The following is a 20,083-nucleotide window of genomic DNA, read 5'->3' as shown; positions in this document are numbered from 1 at the left end:
GTTAGTGCATAGAAATGCCACTGATTTCTGGGCATTGATTTTGTATCCTGCCACCCTACCAAATTGCTATATGAGTTCTAGCAATCTTGGGGTGGAGTCTTTTGGGTTTTCTATGTAAAGTATCATGTCATTGGCAAAGAAGGAGAGTTTGACTTCTTCTTTGCCAATTTGAATGCCTTTAATGTCTTTTTGTTGTCTGATTGCTGAGGCTAGGACTTCCAGTACTATGTTGAATAGCAGTGGTGAGAGTGGACATCCCTGTCTTGTTCCTGATCTTAGGGGAAAGGCTCCCAGTACTCCCCATTGAGAATGATATTTGCTGTGGGCTTTTTGTAGATGGCTTTTAAGATGTCGAGGAATGTTCCCTCTATCCCTACACTCTGAAGAGTTTTGATCAGGAATGGATGCTGTATTTTGTCAAATGCTTTCTCTGCATCCAATGAGAGGATCATATGGTTCTTGGTTTTTCTCTTGCTGATATGATGAATCACATGATTGTTTAACGAGTGTTGAACCAGCCTTGTGTCCCGGGGATAAATCCTACTTGGTCATGGTGAATAATTTTCCTAATGCACTGTTGGATCTTATTGGCTAGTATCTTGTTGAGAAGTTTTGCATCCATGTTCATCAGGGATATTGGTCTGTAATTCTCCTTTTTGGTGGGGTCTTTGGTTTTGGAATTAAGGTGATGCTGGCCTCATGGAACGAATTTGGAAGTACTCCATCTCTTTCTATCTTTCCAAACAGCTTTAGTAGAATAGGTATGGTTTCTTCTTTAAACGTTTGATAGAATTCCCTGGGAAGCCATCTGGCCCTGGACTTTTGTGTCTTGGGAGGTTTTTGATGACTGCTTCACTTTCCTCCCTGGTTATTGGCCTGTTCAGGTTTTGTATTTCTTCCCAATCCAGTTTTGGTAGTTTGTGGCTTTCTAGGAATGCGTCCATTTCTTCCAGATTGCTTAATTTATTGGTGTATAGCTGTTAATAATATGGTTTTAAAATTGTTTGTACTTCCTTGGTGTTGGTAGTGATCTCTCCTTTCTCATTCATGATTTTATTAATTTGAGTCTTCTCTCTCTTCTTTTTAATAAGGCTGACTAATGGTTGATCTATCTTATTAATTCATTCAAAGAACCAACTACTGGTTTTGTTGATCTGTTCCACAGTTCTTCTGGTCTCGATTTCGTTGAGTTCTGCTCAAATCTTTATTAACTCTCTTCTTCTGCTGGGTGTAGGATCTATTCGCTGTTTTTTCTCTAGCTCCTTTAGGTGTAAGGTTAGCTTTTGTATTTGAGTTCTTTCCAGTTTTTGAATGGATGCTTGTATTGTGATGTATTTCCCCCTCAGGACTGCTTTTGCTGCATCCCAAAGATTTTGAGTGGTTGTATCTTCATTCTCATTAGTTTCCATGAAACTTTTTAATTCTTTCTTTATTTCCTGGTTGACCCTTTCATCTTTTAGCTGGAGGGTCGTTAACCACCACGTGTTTGAAGTCCTTCCAAACTTCTTATTGTGGTTTAGTTCTAATTTCAAGGCATTATGGTCTGAGAATATGCAGGGGAGGATCCCAATCTTTTGGTATCAGTTCAGACCCGATTTGTGACCCAGTATGTGGTCTATTCTGGAGAAAGTTCCATGTGCACTTGAGAAGAATGTGTATTCATTTGAGTTTGGATGTAAAGTTCTGTAGATATCTATGAAATCCATCTGGTCCAGTGTATCATTTAAAGCTCTCGTTTCTTTGGAGATGTTGTGTTTAGAAGACCTATCCAGTGTAGAAAGTGCTAGATTGAAGTCACCAAGTGTAAGTGTATTATTATCTAAGTATGTCTTAACTTTGGTTATTAATTGATATATTTGGCAGCTCCCACATTCGGGGCATATATATTGATGATTGTTAAGTCCTCTTGTTGGATAGATCCTTTAAGTATGATATATTGTCTCTCTTCATCTCTTACTATAGTCTTTGTGGTAAATTTTAGTTTATCTGATAGAAGGATGGCTACCACTGCTTTCTTTTTAGGACCATTTGAATGGCAAATGGTTCTCCAACATTTTATTTTCAGGCTGTAGGTGTCCTGTCTAAAATGAGTCTCTTGTAGACAGCAAGTAGATGGGTCCTGCTTTTTTATTCAGTCTGACACCCTGTGCCTTTTGATGGGGTCATTAGCTTGTTCACGTTCAGAGTTACTATGGAAAGATAGTAGTTTAGTGTCATCATGATATCTATTCAGTCCTTGTTTTTGTGGATTGTTCCACTGGACTTCTTCTTAAAGGGGAATTTTAGGAGTCCCCCTTAAAATTTCTCGCAGAGCTGGTTTCTTTCAGTTCCTGCCTGTCTTGGAAGCTCTTTATCTCTCCTTAAATTCTGAATGAGAGCCTTGCTGGATAAAGTATTCTTGGTAGCATGTTTTTCTCATATAGGACCCTCAATATATCCTGCCAGCCCTTTCTGGCCTGCCAGGTCTCTGTGGAGAGGTCTGCTGTTATCTTAATACTCCTCCCTGTGAAAGTCAGGGATTTCTTGTCTCTTGCTGCTTTAAGGATCTTCTCTTTATCTTTGGATTTTGCAAGCTTAACTATTAAATGTCGAGGTGTTGAACGGTTTTTATGATTTTCGGGGGGATCTCTCTGTTTCCTGGATCTGAATGCCTGTTTCCCTTCCCAGATTAGGAAAGTTTTCAGCTATGATTTGTTCAAATACATATTCTGGCCCTCTGGTCCTTTTGGCGCCCTCAGGAACTCCAATTAAATGTAGGTTTTTCTTCCTCAGGCTGTCATTTATTTCCCTAATCCATTCTCATGGTATTTTAGTTGTTTGCATCTTTTTTCCTCAGTTTCCCTCTTTGCCATCAAGTTGTCTTCTGTGTCACTCACTCGTTCTTCCACCTGGTTAACCCTCGTCGTTAAGACTTCTAGTTTGGATTGCATCTCATTCAATTGATTTTTAATTTCTGCCTGATTAGATCTAAATTCTGCAGTCATGAAGTCTCTTGAGTCCTTTATGCTTTTTTCTAGAGCCACCAGTAGCTGTATAATAGTGCTTCTGAATTGGCTTTCTGACATTGAATTGTAATCCAGATTTTGTAACTCTGTGGGAGAGAGGACTGTTTCTGATTCTTTCTTTTGAGGTGAGGTTTTCCTTCTCGTCATTTTGCTCAGTGTAGAGTGGCCAAAAGCAAGTTGTATTGGGAAAAGGAGAAAAAGAGAAGAGAGAAAGAAGGAAGGAAAAGAGTAACAGAAAAAAAAAAGGAAGAGAAAAAGAAAAAGAGAGAAGAGAAGAGAAAGAAAAAGAAAGAAAGGGAAAAAAGGGTAGGGAAAGCAAACAGAAATGAAAAAGAAAAAAAAAAGTAAGACGGGGAATATCTTCTTATTCTGTATACTTTAAACCTTGACTTCCCCTGGAACTTGTCAGTCTAGCTGGCCTTCTGGGGGAGGGGCCTGTTGTGCTGATTTTCAGGTGTTAGCACTTGGGGGAGCTGCTCTGCCCCCTGCCTGGTGCAGGGCTCAGTGGGGGTTATTTACCCCATGAGGCTCCAGGAGGAACAGCCCCAGTGGCGGGGCCAGCTCTGGAGCCCTGGAGTCAGCCCCCGCAGGAACTCCGGAGCTCTCCGTGTGCAGGGCCTGGAGGCTCCGGGGCGGGGCCGCTGATCTGCTCAGCTCGGGGCAGGAGCGTCCTTGCTGTCCTGGGCCCTCCCGGCCTCTGCCTGTCCCGGGGGAGGCCGGATCCTGGGCTGTGTCCCGGCGCCCTGTGCTGCGGGGCCTGGGCTGTTGGATTCGCGCTCCGGCCCCGCAGCCCCCTCCGCGGAGCCGCCCCCCGAGCCCCTCCCCCGCTGCTCCGGGTCCCACCGTGCGCGCTGCAGCCCTTAGGGAGCTCGGCGCACTCTCCCGGGCGCAGGTGTCTGTTAGTGTCCCCGGGAGCCCGAGGGCATCCCCGCCCTCCTGGGTCCTGCTCCACCTCCCTGCGAGCCCCTTTCCTCCCGGGAAGGTCGGTGCAGCTCCTGCTCCTCCGGGACGGGGCTCTCCTGTCCTGGGGACACTCGCCCCGGCCTCAGCCCGGCTCCTCGCGGGCCCCTCCCCCTTGGAGGCCTTTTGTTTCTTTATTTCTTTTTTCCCTCGTCTTCTTACCTTGATAGAAGCGTGAACTCTTCTCACTGTAGCATTCCAGCTGTTCTCTCTTCAAATCTCAGGCCGAATTCATAGATTTTAGGATGATTTGAAGGTTATCTAGGTAATTTGGTGGGGACAGGTGACTTGGGGACCCTACTCTTCCGCCATCTTGCCTCTCCCTCCGCATATAGTGTATTATTAATTTGGGGGTAAAAATTAGTGATTCATCAGTTGCATAAAACACCCACTGATCCTTACATCAAATGGCCTCCCTAATGCCCATAGCGTACCCCACCTCAACACCAGCAACCTTCAGTTTTTTCTGTATAGTTAAGATTCTCTTACGGTTTGTCTCCCCCTCTGTTTTTATCCTATTTTATATTTACTTCAAAAGAACTATCCTTATATGCTTTATCCCCCTTGGATCGTGGACATTTTACTGAGTTTCAGTTACTTGAGTTTCAATTGTATTTACTTTCCATCCTCTGATACAGAAATGTCCTACTAATAAATCTTAGAGTATTTACACCTTGACCTCTAGATCCAATCAGTGTTTTGTCATCAATATAATGGACCAGTATGGTTATCTAGAAGAATAAAATACAATGGAGATCTCTATGAACTGAATTATGGCATAGTACCAGAGAGTTGACACAACTCTGAAGGAGGGCAGTGAAGGCATATTGCTGGCCTTGTAAGCTGCAATCAAATTGCCTCTAGTGGATCTTAAAGACATGTGTCAAATCATGTGCTACATACCAGGTACCAAAGAATATGTTAATTTACCGAAGCAACAAAACCACATCTGGTACAGCAGTTGCAATTCTTGGAGTCTCCACCTAGTTAAGTTATAAGTATCAACTGTCATTCTCCAAGATCCATCTGTCTCCTGTGAAGGCCAAATAAGTGAGTTAAATGTGTATGTTATGGGAATCACTACCTCTATATCTTTCAAATCCTTGATGGTGGCTCTAATCACCATGATTCCTCCAGGGATGTGGTATTGCTTTTTCTTTACTATTTTCCTAGGTAGAGGCAAATCTAGAGGTTTCCATTTGGCTTTCACTATAATAGCCCTCAGTCTGCATGTCAAATTGCAAGTTTGCCAGTTGCAAAGATATCTCTTCAGATTATGCATTCTGAAGGTGGAGAAGTACCAAAGAATGAGTCCAGTGACCTACTGGACCCATTGCAAACTTGGCCTGAGCTAAAACTCCAATGACCACCTGTCCTCTGGAAACTCCTGCTCTATCTAGGGGAACACTGTTGTTCTGGGTTTCCTGGAATCAGTTTCAGGTCACAATCAGTGTCCAGCAGTCCTTGAAGGTCTAGATATTTTTCTATTCCTCAATGCACAAATTGACAGACAAAAAGGCCATAGGCCTCATTTGGGGAATGCGGTGAAAAAGATTAATATATACATTTTTAGCAATGTCCCAGGGTGCTTCCTCAAGGGGATTCGATCTTCCCTTTGTTCTAGGAATTTTGAGTTTATAGACTGGTTCCATCTGGGAATTAATTGCAAGATCACGAATCTCTCTCTTTTTATTTTTTTTTAAGATTTTATTTATTTATTCATGAGAGACACAGAAAGAGAGAGAAAGGCAGAGACACAGGCAGAGGGAAAAGCAGGCTCCATGCAGGGAGCCCAATGTGGGACTCCATCCTGGGACTCCAGGATCACACTCTGGGCTGAAGGCAGGCGCTAAACCGCTGAGCCACCCAGGGATCCCACGAATCTCTCTTTTATGATTAAGTTTACTAAGCCTGTACATTTTTGCTAACACAGATCAAGGCTTCTATAGTTTTCTTCCCTATTTCACTTCTAGGAGCACCAACATGACAGAGCCAGCACTGTAAATCTGCTTGTATTAATTATTCTGATTGTTATTTTGATTCTTCTGTCCTCTATGGAAAGCATGCCCACCTTGCCTTTAAGAAGCTCCAGTGCTACCACTTGGTAACTGTTATCTGGCATCAAAACACTCCCATTGCATTGGGATTTTCCAGTTTAGCAACACTAAAGGTCTGGCCTACAGACAACAGTGATCAGAGAGTTTTTCAAAGATGCTGGCACTAGCCTGAAAATTTAGTTCTCTGGTCATGACGAAAGGTATGACACCTAGAGACATCTGGGTGGCTCAGTGGTTTAGGGTCTGCCTTCAGCTCAGGGTATGAACTGGGGTCCCCATCTTGGGTCTTGCATTTGGATCCCTGCAGGGAGCCTGCTTCTTCCTCTGCCTATGTCTCTGCCTCTCTTTCTGTGTCTCTCATGAATAAATAAATAAATTTTTCAAAAGAAAGGTATGTCTTCTTGACCCTCCCTGAAATGACAATCCATTTTTTTATGACAATCCATTCTAACATTCCGATATCCCCATATCTTTCAATGTGTCCCTCTACATTACATCAAGGCAAATCTGGCATTTCTACTTTGCTTACACTGGGCCCCCTTTAGATTCATGCTTTAGCCACCAACCAAGCAGATATACCATTAGCTTTACCTCAGTCCCCCAGCTATAATGTTAAATGAAGAATCTCTGCTTAGTGAACCAATATCAAGAAATTTGGCTTGATTGAATTTATTTCATGATTATCCAATTTTTTTCTTCATACATTAGAAAACATTTATTTTGGGGTGTACTGTGTTCATGAGTTACACTTTGTACCTCACTATTGAAGGTTGTTGTGTTTTGTGTCTTGTTATAGGTGTAGGAGCAAAGAGGATGGTGGGAGTGAGTACTGAGGAAAATCAGCCCCTTCTCTCAGGTCACCTGCCTTTGAGGGGGAACATTACATTTTCTTAGGCAATTCAACATTAACCCTTTAGTACAAAGAGGTAGAAACCACTTGAGCTGTCAAAAAAAGACTCATTTTCTCTGTTCTAACCTCCTCCCAGTTATTTATTTATTTAGTTATTTATTTATTTAAGATTTTATTTATTCATGAGAGACATACAGAGAGAGAGGCAGAGACACAGGCAGAGGCAGAAGCAGGCTCCATGCAAGGACCCCGATGTGGGACTCCATCCCAGGTCTCCAGGATCACACCCTGGACTGCAGGCAGCACTAAACCGCTGCGCCACCAGGGCTTCCCTCCTCCCAGTAATTTAAAGAAGAGTCTGGTTTTCATTCATGACTTCTTTATCAAATCTTCATCCCATGTCAAGTTCTTCTGTTTATATACTTAGATATTTCTTAAAGTTTCCTATGTCTCTGTGTTAAGTTGGGTTCCCAAATGCATACTCTGAGATGGGGATTCTCATGAAAGTGATTTATAAGGAGAAGGGTTGAGGGAAGCTACTACGATATAGGAAGAAGTGTGTGGCCCCAACTGAGGATTGACTTCAGCCTGATGCCACAGGAATCTAGGGTATACACCGTGATACAGGACTGGCTCCACCCCGAGGCAAAGGAACCAGCCTGATGCCTATTGGCTGCTACCGTGTCCCACAGTGGTGGGTATAGCCTATAATTTTGTTCTGATGCAAATGTACAGAGAAGGTGGGGCTTTGAGCTCTGAGCTGTTTGTAGCCCAGACACAGAGCTAGGAGACACTGGAGGAGTGAAGGAAGTGGATCCAGACTCAGCAGTGCCTACCACCTTCAACATCGTCACTGGCACCACCAGAGTTCAGGCTCCATCCTTTCACACCCACATCATGACAATAACATCCTGCTGCCACTCTTGTTCCCTTCAATCCACTTCCCACACTGATAACCCATACAGCTATCATCTCAAGCTCGAATCCAGCTGCATCACTCACTGGTTCAAAAGGCCTTCCAATGTTTGCCCCATGATATTGTGCAGTAGGCTTTAACATGATCGTGAGACCCTTCTGCATCTTTCCTGTTCTGGTCTCACCAGGTTCATGTCCTGCTATTTACCCATATAGGTTGGTTCATTTTGTAGCATACTGCCTGGCACATGGTGAGGGTTTAATAAATGATGTTGAATTTATAGATATATTAACACCTATGGTCACACTGCATTCACCAGAATTCCTGCATACTGATTTTCACCCCTGACCTTTGTAATGTATTCTCTCTCTTAGGAATGCTCCTACTCCAACTGAAGTGTACATATTCACTCTGCTGACTTGATTTCCAGTTTGAAATTCCATTTCATATGTCCTTTCCTCTTGGAACATTTCCTGAACCTTTCTTGTATGTCCCTAATTCATCCTTTCCTAGCACTTTGTGCTGCCACTACCTTACCCTTTATAACAGGGTGTTGTCATTTTCTGTTTTCCTCTGGGTTTCTTTCAGTGGATGTGAAGCTCTGTGAAGGCAAGACCCAGGTTCCCCTATTTAGCACTGAAGCCCCACAATCATCAGTGTTTCTGATATATTATTCTTCAGACTCAAGATGTTGCTATTGATTAATGGGTGATGGATAGATGGGATCAATGGAATATATTTATCCTGAAATTGCTTTGTGTGTGGGTTGAGCCACATATTTTAAAAAATATTCTTTCATGATGATATGTTACCACAATGTAAACTAATTAACAGAGAAGAATAACATGGACAACTCATGTTCATATGATGTAATCTTGCTGAGAGTAGGTTCAGTTTCAGTTACTTGAATCGAGATGAGAATGTCAGGTTCAATGTCTTTCTCATTACATGGTTTAAGCAGGAGTTAAAACAAATTGTGGTCTGTTTAACAGACCCAGCTAGAATTCTTGAATCCAAATCAGACAAAATAGGAAGATTATTCCCTACAGCTCAATATATTTTTTGTTCTACGTTTTATTTACTTTATTGATCTTTCTTTATAGTTTTATTTTTTAGTTATTATTTATCATGCACTAGTCATTTTTCTAATTGTATAAAGTATTCTAGGTAGCAGGCAAGATCTCTATGGAGTATAAATATATATTAAAAAGTAGGAATTCTCATCTGGCATTGAAATGATCTTTGATTTGAGTCATCGCATTTTCTAACAGCTTATCAGCATAAGATGGGTGACATGACAATGATAGGATTCTGAAGCCCCCAAGTAAATTTTCTTTATTTTATTTTATTTTATTTTATTTTATTTTATTTTACTTTTTACAAGTAAATTTTCAAATAAAGTATCATATTCTTCACCTACTCCATCAGTGTTAATGGGCTTTCACTTTTATTTCCTAAAGTAAATACAAACCAGAATATTGCAATGAGCTTATTATCCACAACAATGATAACTAAAATTGACCTGAGTTATTACTGAAATATCCTTGGAATTTAGTTGTAAGTAATGAATTAATAGAAATACAATATATAATCATCTATATTATTATGATATATAGTACATGTACATAATGATTTAACATGCATATGTATAAGATATATATTGTATATCTATATATGTATATATAGATATTTGTATCTATATCTTATATATGTGGTCCAGCATAAAACCTAGCTCAATAAGTGGTAAGAATTAGAATCATCTTTCTGTCATCATTGTCTGGCACTGTATCACAACATTTAAGAGCATGGTCTGAGAAATCAGGTAGTCTCTGATTAGTGAATCTTCAGTATAATTATTTTGATAATTCCCCCTTTCTGTTTCCTCACCTATAAAATGGGGATAATAGCAATGCCTACTTCTTTGGATTGTTATAAAGACAACAGCTCAATATCAATATATTTTTAATTTTTTAAAAAATGATTTTATTTATTTATTCATAAGAGACACACAGAGACAGGCCTAAAGACACGGGCGGAGGAAGAAACAGGCTCCCTGTGGGGAGCCTGATTCCAGATCCCGGGATCATGCCATGATGCAAGGCAGATGCTCAACTGCTGAGCCACCCAGGTGTCCCTATTTTTAATTTTTAAAATTAGGATGAAAGCTTATGAATCCATGCATATGAATGAAGCTCATGAAACAAGCCCCAATTTGCTAGCATTATTCAAATATGCAAAGAGAGATCCTGAGCTAGGGTTATTTTTCCATTTCTTGCACCCATTTTTGCTCTTGAAAACAAAATAGCAGTCATTGTTGTTGTTGTTGTTGTCACTTTTTATGTCATAGGTATTCCTTGCTGAGATCATCCAACATGTCTGTTTGACTTTTTGCCTCAGTTGAATCACTGTTGAGCTCCAGATACATTTATTTGTCACCCACACTAGCATTCCTACTACACAGTTTCCTAATGGCATTTTTCATCTGGTCATTTCTCAAGGTATAGATTAAAGGATTTAACATGGGAGTTATTGTAGTATAGAACACTGCAACTGCTTTATCAATGGATAAAGTAGCTGCGGGTCTCATGTACACAAATATGCAGGGCACAAAGAATAGGACGACCACTGTGATGTGAGAGACACAGGTGGAGAGGGCTTTGCGCCTCGCCTCCAAGCTGTGGTTCTTTAGGGAGCGCAGAATGACCACATAGGAAACCATGAGGAGGAGGAAGTTTAAGACACAGATGAAACCACTGTTGGCAGCAACAAAGAACCCAAGAGTGTGGGTATCAGTGCAGGCAAGATTGAGCAAAGGATTCAGATCACATATAAAGTGATCTATGACGTTAGGGCCACAGAAGGGTAGTGGGATGATAAAGAGGATCTGTATGGCTGCATGAAGAAAGCCTCCCACCCACACCACTGCCATGAGCAGGCCACATAGCCGCCGATTCATGATGGTCATGTAGTGCAGTGGCTTGCAGATGGCCACATAGCGGTCATAGGCCATCACAGTAAGCAGGATGACATCAGCACCTCCAAAGAAATGTTCCCCAAAGATTTGGATTATGCATGCATTGAATGGGATGGTCTTCTTTTCACGGAGTGACTCTATGATGAGGGTGGGGGTATTGACAGAAGAATAGCAGGCATCAATGAGGGAGAGATAGGCCAGGAAAAAGTACATGGGGGACCCCGATAACGGGCTGGCAGTGATAGTGACCACGGTGAGCACATTTCCTACCACAGAGACGATGTAGATGACCAGAAACACAACAAATATGATTTTCTGCATCTTTGGATTCTCTGTGAGCCCCAGTAGCACAAATTCTGTCACGTTGTTCCTAATCTCCATTTTTTCGTATTATGCTTAACTACATGACCTGAAAAAGAAATCCCTTATGTTAATGTAACCTTGCATTTAGTAAGCTTCCACATCTAGTAAATGTAGCAGCCTGTATTCTAATGAGAAGTGGATTCTCATGACGTTTTGTAAGATAGCAAGTAAGTTCTGAGTTCTTGAAGATCACCTAGGCATACTTCATCATCTGAGATGATAAAGAGCCTATCTTGAAGGAATCATACTGGCAGCTAAGTTTCAAAAGAGTGGTAAAGAATGGATGTTCAAGCTATGAATGGAAAGCTAGGAATTCTTTCTTTACCCTTAGGAAATGGGGAACCATGGAAGGTAACTGAATAGAAGTGGAAGAATGACCAGGGGTTGGAAGAATGGTGACTCTTGGATATAACTCTGTGAAAGTCCTTTGTGTGTCTTGGATGAAGTTGAATTAGCTTCAGTTAGGGGATGTCAGCCAGAGACAGAAAGCCCAGTCACAGAACATTTATAATAGTTAACAAAAATGTGGAAGAGTGTGTTTCTTATGAGAATGTAATAAAAGGCTCCAGGAGCTATTATAAAAGAGTAGATAATACAAGTTTTCAAAATCCCAAAATATTATAATAACTGATAAATATATTTTAAATGATTGATTACTATGTGCATGGCATGGTAGTAACCTTTGTGGTTAGCATTGTTTCATACTTTTTTGCAAGTGACGAAATGATTGCAGATGTTCAGAATAATAATAAAGATAATATCAACTAAAATGTAATTATATATATTTTATAATAATTATATCAACACAAATGTAGACACTTGCTGTGTTCGTTTTTTTTTTTCAGAAATGTGGTTGTTTAATCCTCACTACATTCCTGTGAAATAATTACCACTATCACACTTCCTTTACACAGCAGGAGATACAAACATAGAGAAGTTAAGAATCCTGCCCTAGATCAAGCAGATAAAAATGAGGAGAGCCAAGACTAAATCAAATTTTACTTGTGACCTTTTTCCTTCAAATTATTAATCCTTGCTCTACATTGTTCTGTGATAATAAACAGTGTAAACTAGTAATCTCTTTTGACATGACCATAATCAAAGGACTTTAATGGTACTTCAGAGGCAAATATATATGAAGTAATTTCATCAAGAGACACAAACACACACACACACACACACACACACACACACACACGTACCACACACTGCAGTCTCCAAATATTAATGAAAATGAAGTACTGCTTTCATTGAAGAGCACTTTTACCTTGGCCTCTCATGCAGCCCATTTCCTCCCTACCCAATCCTCTTAAAAACATGGGTCTCCAGAGTTTCCTGTACAATGTTGAAAATGACTACCATGGTCGTTAAGTGTACTGTATTGGTTTGAAATCAGAGAGACCCGATTGGAATCTTGCCTTTTCCACTTGCAACTTCTTTTATCCAGGGTACATTTCCTGGGACCTTATGTTCTTGTTTCCTCATCTCTAAAGTGAGAATGATCATATCTACATCCCAGGTGCTATGAGAATTGATTGAGTAAATGTATATGAATATCCCCAGTGCATTACTGTGAGCACACGAAGAGCTTTCACATATTTTTGTGACTGTATTCACACAGAAGATAGGAAGAATTGGTAATTGACTGTAATCAGAAAACATTTAATCACGCAATAATCTCTGGAAGAATTATCTCTAATTTTACTTTTCAGCATACCACAGAGACTCATGTTATGCATAGTAATTAACCTTAGGAAGGACAGTCTCTGGTCATGCTTGGACTAAATGACTAATGATTTATGTCATCTATAAACATATTTATATACCACTGTGTGGGGGGCATACTCACATTTAATCTTCATGCTCATGATTAGTCTTGAATGTTAAAGGAGGCATCTTATGTCAAAATAGGTGTCTTGTGACCAAAAATTGGGTTCCAATTTTTATAAAATCTCATAAAATCTCTATAAGCCTCAACATTTTCATTTGTCTGTTTAAGTTAATGACATTTACTAACTATCTTCTGACTAATGGGAATATGGTTATAATATTACTGTTTGTAAGGTGTTGAAACATAATGATTACTCTTTATAGAAAATACCAATGTTTAAGATGCTTCAATGCTGCTGAAAACCTTACCTTATAGATGATCACAATGATGTTTAGGATTTTTCAGAAATAATTCCATCTTCAAGCTGGCCTCTTCTTTAATAGTAAACTTTCAGTATGAAAGATAGAACACACCTCAGACACAGACTATTGAGGTAATTTGATAACAAATCAAAGGTCCTTGAAAAGGTGTTTCTCCTAGTCTCAATCTTTCCTTCTAGCCTAAAGCCTCAAAATTCCTTATTGAGAATCTGGGATTTGAATTTGGAATGAATTCTTTTGAAACACTATGGAGACATGATCTCCAGATGGCTCTGGTCCCATAGACAAGAGGCAAGAAATGTGGAGGAAACACTTTCAAATGGGTCATTCTTCTCATAATGAATCTTGCTCTAGGAATGTAAACCCCCCACAATATTTTCCTTTGGCACTGCATGGATATTTAAAGAGGTTTCCAAAAAAGTTCAAGGACCTTGGCTTAGAACTGCTGTTTTCTCTCTCTGGAATTAATTATCTCCTTTGGTGGAAAGGCTTGGTCTTAGAAACAGGTATGCTGAAGAGACATGTTTGAAAATCACCCAATTTCGAATAGGGAATTGCATTCCCTCTGCTTGGAACCCAACCATGCAAGAATCCCCTTTCTCTTTGTGAACTTTAGTTTCCAAGAAAGCTAAATATCATGGGAGTAGGAAAATGGCATAATTTGAGTGTGGAGACCTGTAATGTTTTAACCTGTTGACTCGGGTCACAGAGAACCTGCCTCCCTAACAATATTAAAACATTTCTAGAAACCTGTTATTGATTGCATTAGAGCTAGTGCAGTGAGGGCTTAAAATCAGTGGAATGGCAGTTATTAAAGTCCTTGTCTCCAAACATTGTTTTTCATTTTCATCAGAGGGCTATGAAATTAAACGGAAGCTCTAATAGGCTCCTAATTAGTAATCTCTTGGACTCATAGTAATCTCTATGAACTCATGGGTTCATAAGGAATACTAGGCAACATTAAAATTATGGTGAGATATCAAAATACAAGCAGAAAGTTCTCATTTTAATCACAAGAATTGTTCCAGATTTTTGTCACTTGGTATTGTTATTTTCCACGTCATCATTCAAGGAGGTATGTGCTGATATATTATTGTGGTTTTAATTTGCTTTCCCTGATGACTAATGATGTTGAGCATTTGTTTGTCATTTGTACATTTTTAAAAGTATATTTAGAGTCTAGTTACTTAACATACATTATAATAATAGTTTCATGTGTAGTATATAGTGATTCAAAACTTCCACAACACCTGGGTCTCATTACAGGTGTTCTTCTTTTTTTTTCTTTTTTTTGTAATTTATTTTTTATTGGTGTTCAATTTACTAACATACAGAATAACCCCCAGTGCCCGTCACCCACTCACTCCCACCCCCCGCCCTCCTCCCCTTCTACCACCCCTAGTTCATTTCCCAGAGTTAGCAGTCTTTACGTTCTGTCTCCCTTTCTGATATTTCCCACACATTTCTTCTCCCTTCCCTTATATTCCCTTTCACTATTATTTATATTCCCTAAATGAATGAGAACATATAATGTTTGTGCTTCTCCGACTGACTTACTTCACTCAGCATAATACCCTCCAGTTCCATCCACGTCGAAGCAAATGGTGGGTATTTGTCATTTCTAATAGCTGAGTAATATTCCATTGTATACATAAACCACATCTTCTTTATCCATTCATCTTTCGTTGGAACAGGTGTTCTTCTTAATTCCCATCATTTACTGTCACCCACTTCCCTTCTAGTAACCATCATTTTGTTCTCTATGGTTAAAATTCCATTTTTTTTTTGCCTCCCTCTCCCCCTGCCCCCATACTGTATGTTTTATTTCTTATTTGTACATATGATTGAAATCTTTTAGTATTTGTATTTCTCTGACTGAATCATTTAACTTAGCATAATTCTTTCTAGCTCCATTCATGTCATTGCAAAAGGCAAGATTTCATTCTTTTTACGGCTGAGTAATATTCTATCATATGTATATATCATATATATATTATACATACATGTAAATATATACAAGGTTTTATATCTACCACATCTTTGTTATCCATTCATCAGTTGATGGATACTTGGGTTGTTTCCACAATCTGGCTATTGTAGATAAACATTGGGATGCACTATCCCTTTGAGTTAGTATTTTTGTATTCTTTGAGCAAATACCTACCAGTGCAATTTCTGGATAGTTGAGTACCATCCAAGTACCATCTATAAATAGAACTTATAAAACTCAATACCCCAAATACAATTAATTCAATTAACAAAGGGGCTGAAGACTTCAATAGGCATTTTTCCAAAGAAGACATTCATATTGCTAATAGACACATGAAAAGAACCTCAACATCACTTATTATCAGGGAAATACAAATCAAAGCTATAATGAGATCTCACCTCACACTTGCCAGAATGGCTAAAATTAACAATACGAGTGCCAAGAGATGAGGATGGGGATGAGGAGAAAGGGGAACCCTCTTGCACTGAGTGGGAATGCAAAGTAGTGCAGCCACTCTAGGAAATGGTATTAGGCTTCTCAAAAAGGTAAAAATAGAACTACGCTATGATCAAGCATTTGTAGATCTTTTTCTGGAAATTTCTTTTTTGCGTCCTTTGTACAATATAAAGATAGTCATTCTGGGTTTCTAATTACTAAAGTCTGAACGTTCTTTATATATTCTAGGTATAGGCCTTTTAATCATATATATATATATATATCTTATATATTAAAAATAAATATAAAGTATATATTTATATAAAATTTATATATATAATATATATAAATTGTCTGTAAAATGTTTATATATTTATACTTTATAAAATTGTTTGCGTGTCTATATACATAGTTTTTTCCCTAGTCCATGGATTGCTTTTTCATTTTTAGAAAGATGTCATTCAGGGAGTAAAGGAATTAAAATATTAACAAGTTTCAATTTTCAGTTTTACTTATAGCTCATGCTTACTGTGAGATATTTATTTAAAGATTTTACTCATTTATTCATGAGAGACAGAAGGGAGTCAAAGGTATAGGCAGAGGGAGAAGCCGACTTCTTGCAGGGAGCCTGATGCAGGACTCCATCCCTGGATCCTAGGATCATGCCCTGAGGCTAAGGCAGCCTCTCAACCATTGAGCCACCCAGGTATCCCATTATGAGATATTTAAAAAACATTGATCTACCCCAAAGTTTAAAATACTCTTTCAAGTATTTTTATAGGTTTGTTTTTAACATGTAGGTCTCTGACTCATTTTGAGTTAATTTTGGGGTATGATATGAAGTAGTAGTTGAGGTTCATTTTTTTTTTCCATATGGGTATGTAATTGACCCAGCATAATCAGTAGGGAAAAAAGTCTATTCTTTCCTTCGTTGAATTACCTAGACATCTTTACTAAAAAATCATACATTTAGGTCTGTTTATGGAAACCTAATATTTCAATGATCTATATGTTTATCCTTATAGCAATACCACACAGCACTGTTTATGGGAGCTTAATATAAATCTTTTAATTAGATAGATTAAGTTCTTTAACTTCTCTTTTTTCTCCTCAGATTAAGTTCTCTGATTGTTCTCTTTTTTCCTTCCAGATTTTACATAAAAGTGATAGCATACCATATTTGTCTTTCCCCTTTTGGCTTCTTTTATATAGCGTAATGCTCCCAGTTTACCATGTCATTGCAAAAGGCAGGATTTCCTTTTTTTAAATGGCTGAATAATATTTATCTTCTTTATTCATTTATTTATTGAAGAACTTTTATGTTTTCCCCATATTACAGCTTTTGTGAATAATGTTAGAGTAAACATGGGTGTGCAGTTATCTTCATGATACTGATTTTTTAAAAAATGACTTTTTTTCTTAAGCCTCACACATAGGTGAGGCTTAAGCTCCAGGCCCTAGGATCAAGGGTCTCATACTCTACAAACTAAGACAGCCTGGCACCCCCAAGATACTGAATTTAAGTCTTTTAAATACTGCCACAAGTAGGATTGGCACATCATATTTACAGTAGTACATTTTAAAATTTTTTGAAATCTCACCATATTGTTTTCCCTAATGGCCGTGCCATTTTGAATTTTCACCAACAGTGTATAAAAGTTTTCTTTTGTCCACATTCTTGCTAATATTTGTTAGCTTTAGTGTTGTTTTAAATAACAGTCTGAACAGGTGTAAGGTGATATTCAATTGTAGTTTTGATTTACATTTCCCTGATAGTGATGTTGAGCACCTTTTCATATATCCTTGGCCATTTATAAGTTTTCTTTGAAAAAAATGGCTATTAGGTTTTTTAGCTCAATTTTAATTGAATTATTTATTTACTTGCTATTAAGTTGTATGAATTCAGTATGTGTTTTCTTTTATGATTTTTAAACTTATCAGTTATATATTTTGTGAATATTTCCCCATTCTGTAGTGTGCCTTTCAATGTCCTGTTGCCTTTTCTGTGCAGAAGTCTTTGTTTTAATGTAGTCCCACTTGTTCATTTTGCTTTTTTTTCTGTTTTTTTTTTCTGTCTAATCCAAGATATAATTTACAAGACTAATGTCAAAAATCTTTTCTCGCTGTTTCCTTTGGGTAATTTTATCTTATTAGGTCTTCTGTTTAAGACTTTTATTCACTACAAGTTATTTTTGTGATTCGTATAAGATAGGTGTCCTATTTTATTCTTTTTCATGAATATCCAATTTCCTCAAAACCTGTTTTTGAAGATTCTATTAATTCCTTATTGTGTGTTTTGGAACACTTGTCAAAAATCAGTTGACTGTATATGTGTATGTAATTGTCTTGGTTCTTCATTCTGTGACACTGGTCTAATGTGCTTGTTTTTTATGTCAATATCATACTGAATATATACCTTTGTCATATAGCTTGAAATCAAGTATGGGATGTCTCCAGATTTTTCTTTTTTTAATATATTTTTAATTGAAGTTAGATTTGCTACCATATAGTATAACACCCAGTGCTCATCCTGTCAAGTCCCCTCCTCAGTGCCTGTCACCGAGTCACCCCATACCCCCGCCGGCCTCCCCTCCACTTTCCCTTGTTCATTTCCCAGAGTTAGGGGTCTCTCAGGAGGGTGTTTTGTCACCCTCACTAATTTTTCCCACTCATTTTTCCTCCTTTCCCCTATAATCTCTTTCACTATTTCTTTTACTCCCCATATGAGTGAAACCATATAATGATTGTCCTTCTCCAATTGACTTACTTCACTCAGCATAATACCTCAGCATATTCAGGTTATTCTTCTTTCTCAAGATTGCTTTGGTCATTGAGGGTATTTTTGTGGTTCCAAAGAAACCAACACTAGTTTTTTTTTTTCCTCTTCCTGTGAAAAATGCCTTTGGAATTTTGATCAGGATTGCATTGAATCTATAGATTGCTTTGGGTTGTCTGGACATTTTCACAATATTAATCTTACTAATACATAAGCACAGGCTATCTTTCCGTTTATTTATGCATTGTTCCATTTGTATCATCAGTGCCTTATGGTTTTCAGTCTACAAGCCATTCCCTTCCTCGGTTAAATTTCTTCCAAAGTATTTTATTGATTTTGAAGCTATTGTACATGGGATTGCTTTCTTCATTTCTCTTTTAAGTAGGTTGATGTTTGCATCTGAAATGCAACTGATTTGTGTTAATATTTTTATCCTTCAATTTTATTGAATTCACTTCTTATTTCTCATATATTTTTGGTGGAAGCTTTAGGATTTTCTATATATGAGATCATGTCATTTGTTAATAGAAATAGTTTTACTTCTTCCTTTCTCAATAGGATGATTTATTTATATTTAAACCTAATTTCTCTAGTAAAAGTCTTTTCATTAAACATTGAACATAAATATTGAGAATGGACATCCTGGTAATGTTCTGACTTTATGAGGGAATTATTTTTTGAATTGTGTTTGCTGGGTGACAAAGTGATTTTTTAAAGTCATTTTTCAGGGACACCTGGGTGGCTCAGTGGTTAAGTGTCTGCCTTCAGCTCAGGTCATGATCCTGGAGTCCCAGGATTGAGTCCCACATCAGGCTCTCTGCATGGAGCCTGCTTTTCCCTTTGCCTGTGTCTCTGCTTCTCTCTGTGTGTGTTTCTCTCAGGAATAAATAAATAAAATCTTTTAAAAAATAAAGTTATTTTTCTAAAATCTATATTATCTTCTATGTGCGGTTATTGAACTGTCTCTTGCATTAAGGATGACATAGGGAGGAACATGAAAATTGTTTTTACATATTAAATTGAGTAGTAGAAGAAACATGTTTCAAAAATGTTTGCTACTCCCTTGTAAAGAAGTATAACCGTTACTAAGAAGACATAGGGAGATACACTTTTATTGTTTTCCATTATGAACTAAACTAATTAATTCAACTGGAAAATGAGAAGGGGATTCCATATTTTTATCATTACTGAAGGCTCTAATAAAAATAATATCTGTTATCTTGCAGCAGCAAGTTGTAAAGGTAAAAAACTATAAAATTCCAAGAGTGGTTGACTGCCAAGGCTGTGATCATATGTCTATGAAATAGAATGGTATAAACCAGATTTATCCTTAATGAAAGCGGGGAGAATCTAGGTTCTAATAATTTTTAGTCATCTTTTCCAAGAATCCAAGAGTAGATTTTTTGAGTTCTTCTGTTTGGGATTGACCCCGAGGACCTTATTCAATAGGAATAAATGTATAAAGCCAAGGATAGAAGCTAAAATACGATTTCATATACCCTGCTTCTTGGTCTTTGAGAGTAATTAATTTATAACCTTTACCTTCTTAGGGACCAGGTATAAGAAAATATAAGTATACCAAGTATCATCCAGTCCTGCTGCTTCC

General features: G+C 38.2%; 1 protein-coding gene across 1 annotated transcript; it reads right to left on the bottom strand.

The window, feature by feature from the left end:
- Positions 1 to 10,213: 10,213 nt before the first annotated feature.
- Positions 10,214 to 11,143, bottom strand: LOC144293283 (olfactory receptor 4C46-like). The gene has a single exon (XM_077864368.1). It carries the CDS (start codon positions 11,141 to 11,143, stop codon positions 10,214 to 10,216), a length of 930 nt encoding a protein of 309 aa, XP_077720494.1.
- Between the last annotated feature and the right edge of the window lie 8,940 nt (positions 11,144 to 20,083).

The sequence above is a fragment of the Canis aureus genome, chromosome 21 (genome assembly GCF_053574225.1).
Source record: "Canis aureus isolate CA01 chromosome 21, VMU_Caureus_v.1.0, whole genome shotgun sequence".
Taxonomy (NCBI): domain Eukaryota; kingdom Metazoa; phylum Chordata; class Mammalia; order Carnivora; family Canidae; genus Canis; species Canis aureus.
Note: the sequence above shows the minus strand (reverse complement) of the source record. Positions and strands in the feature narration are given on the sequence as shown.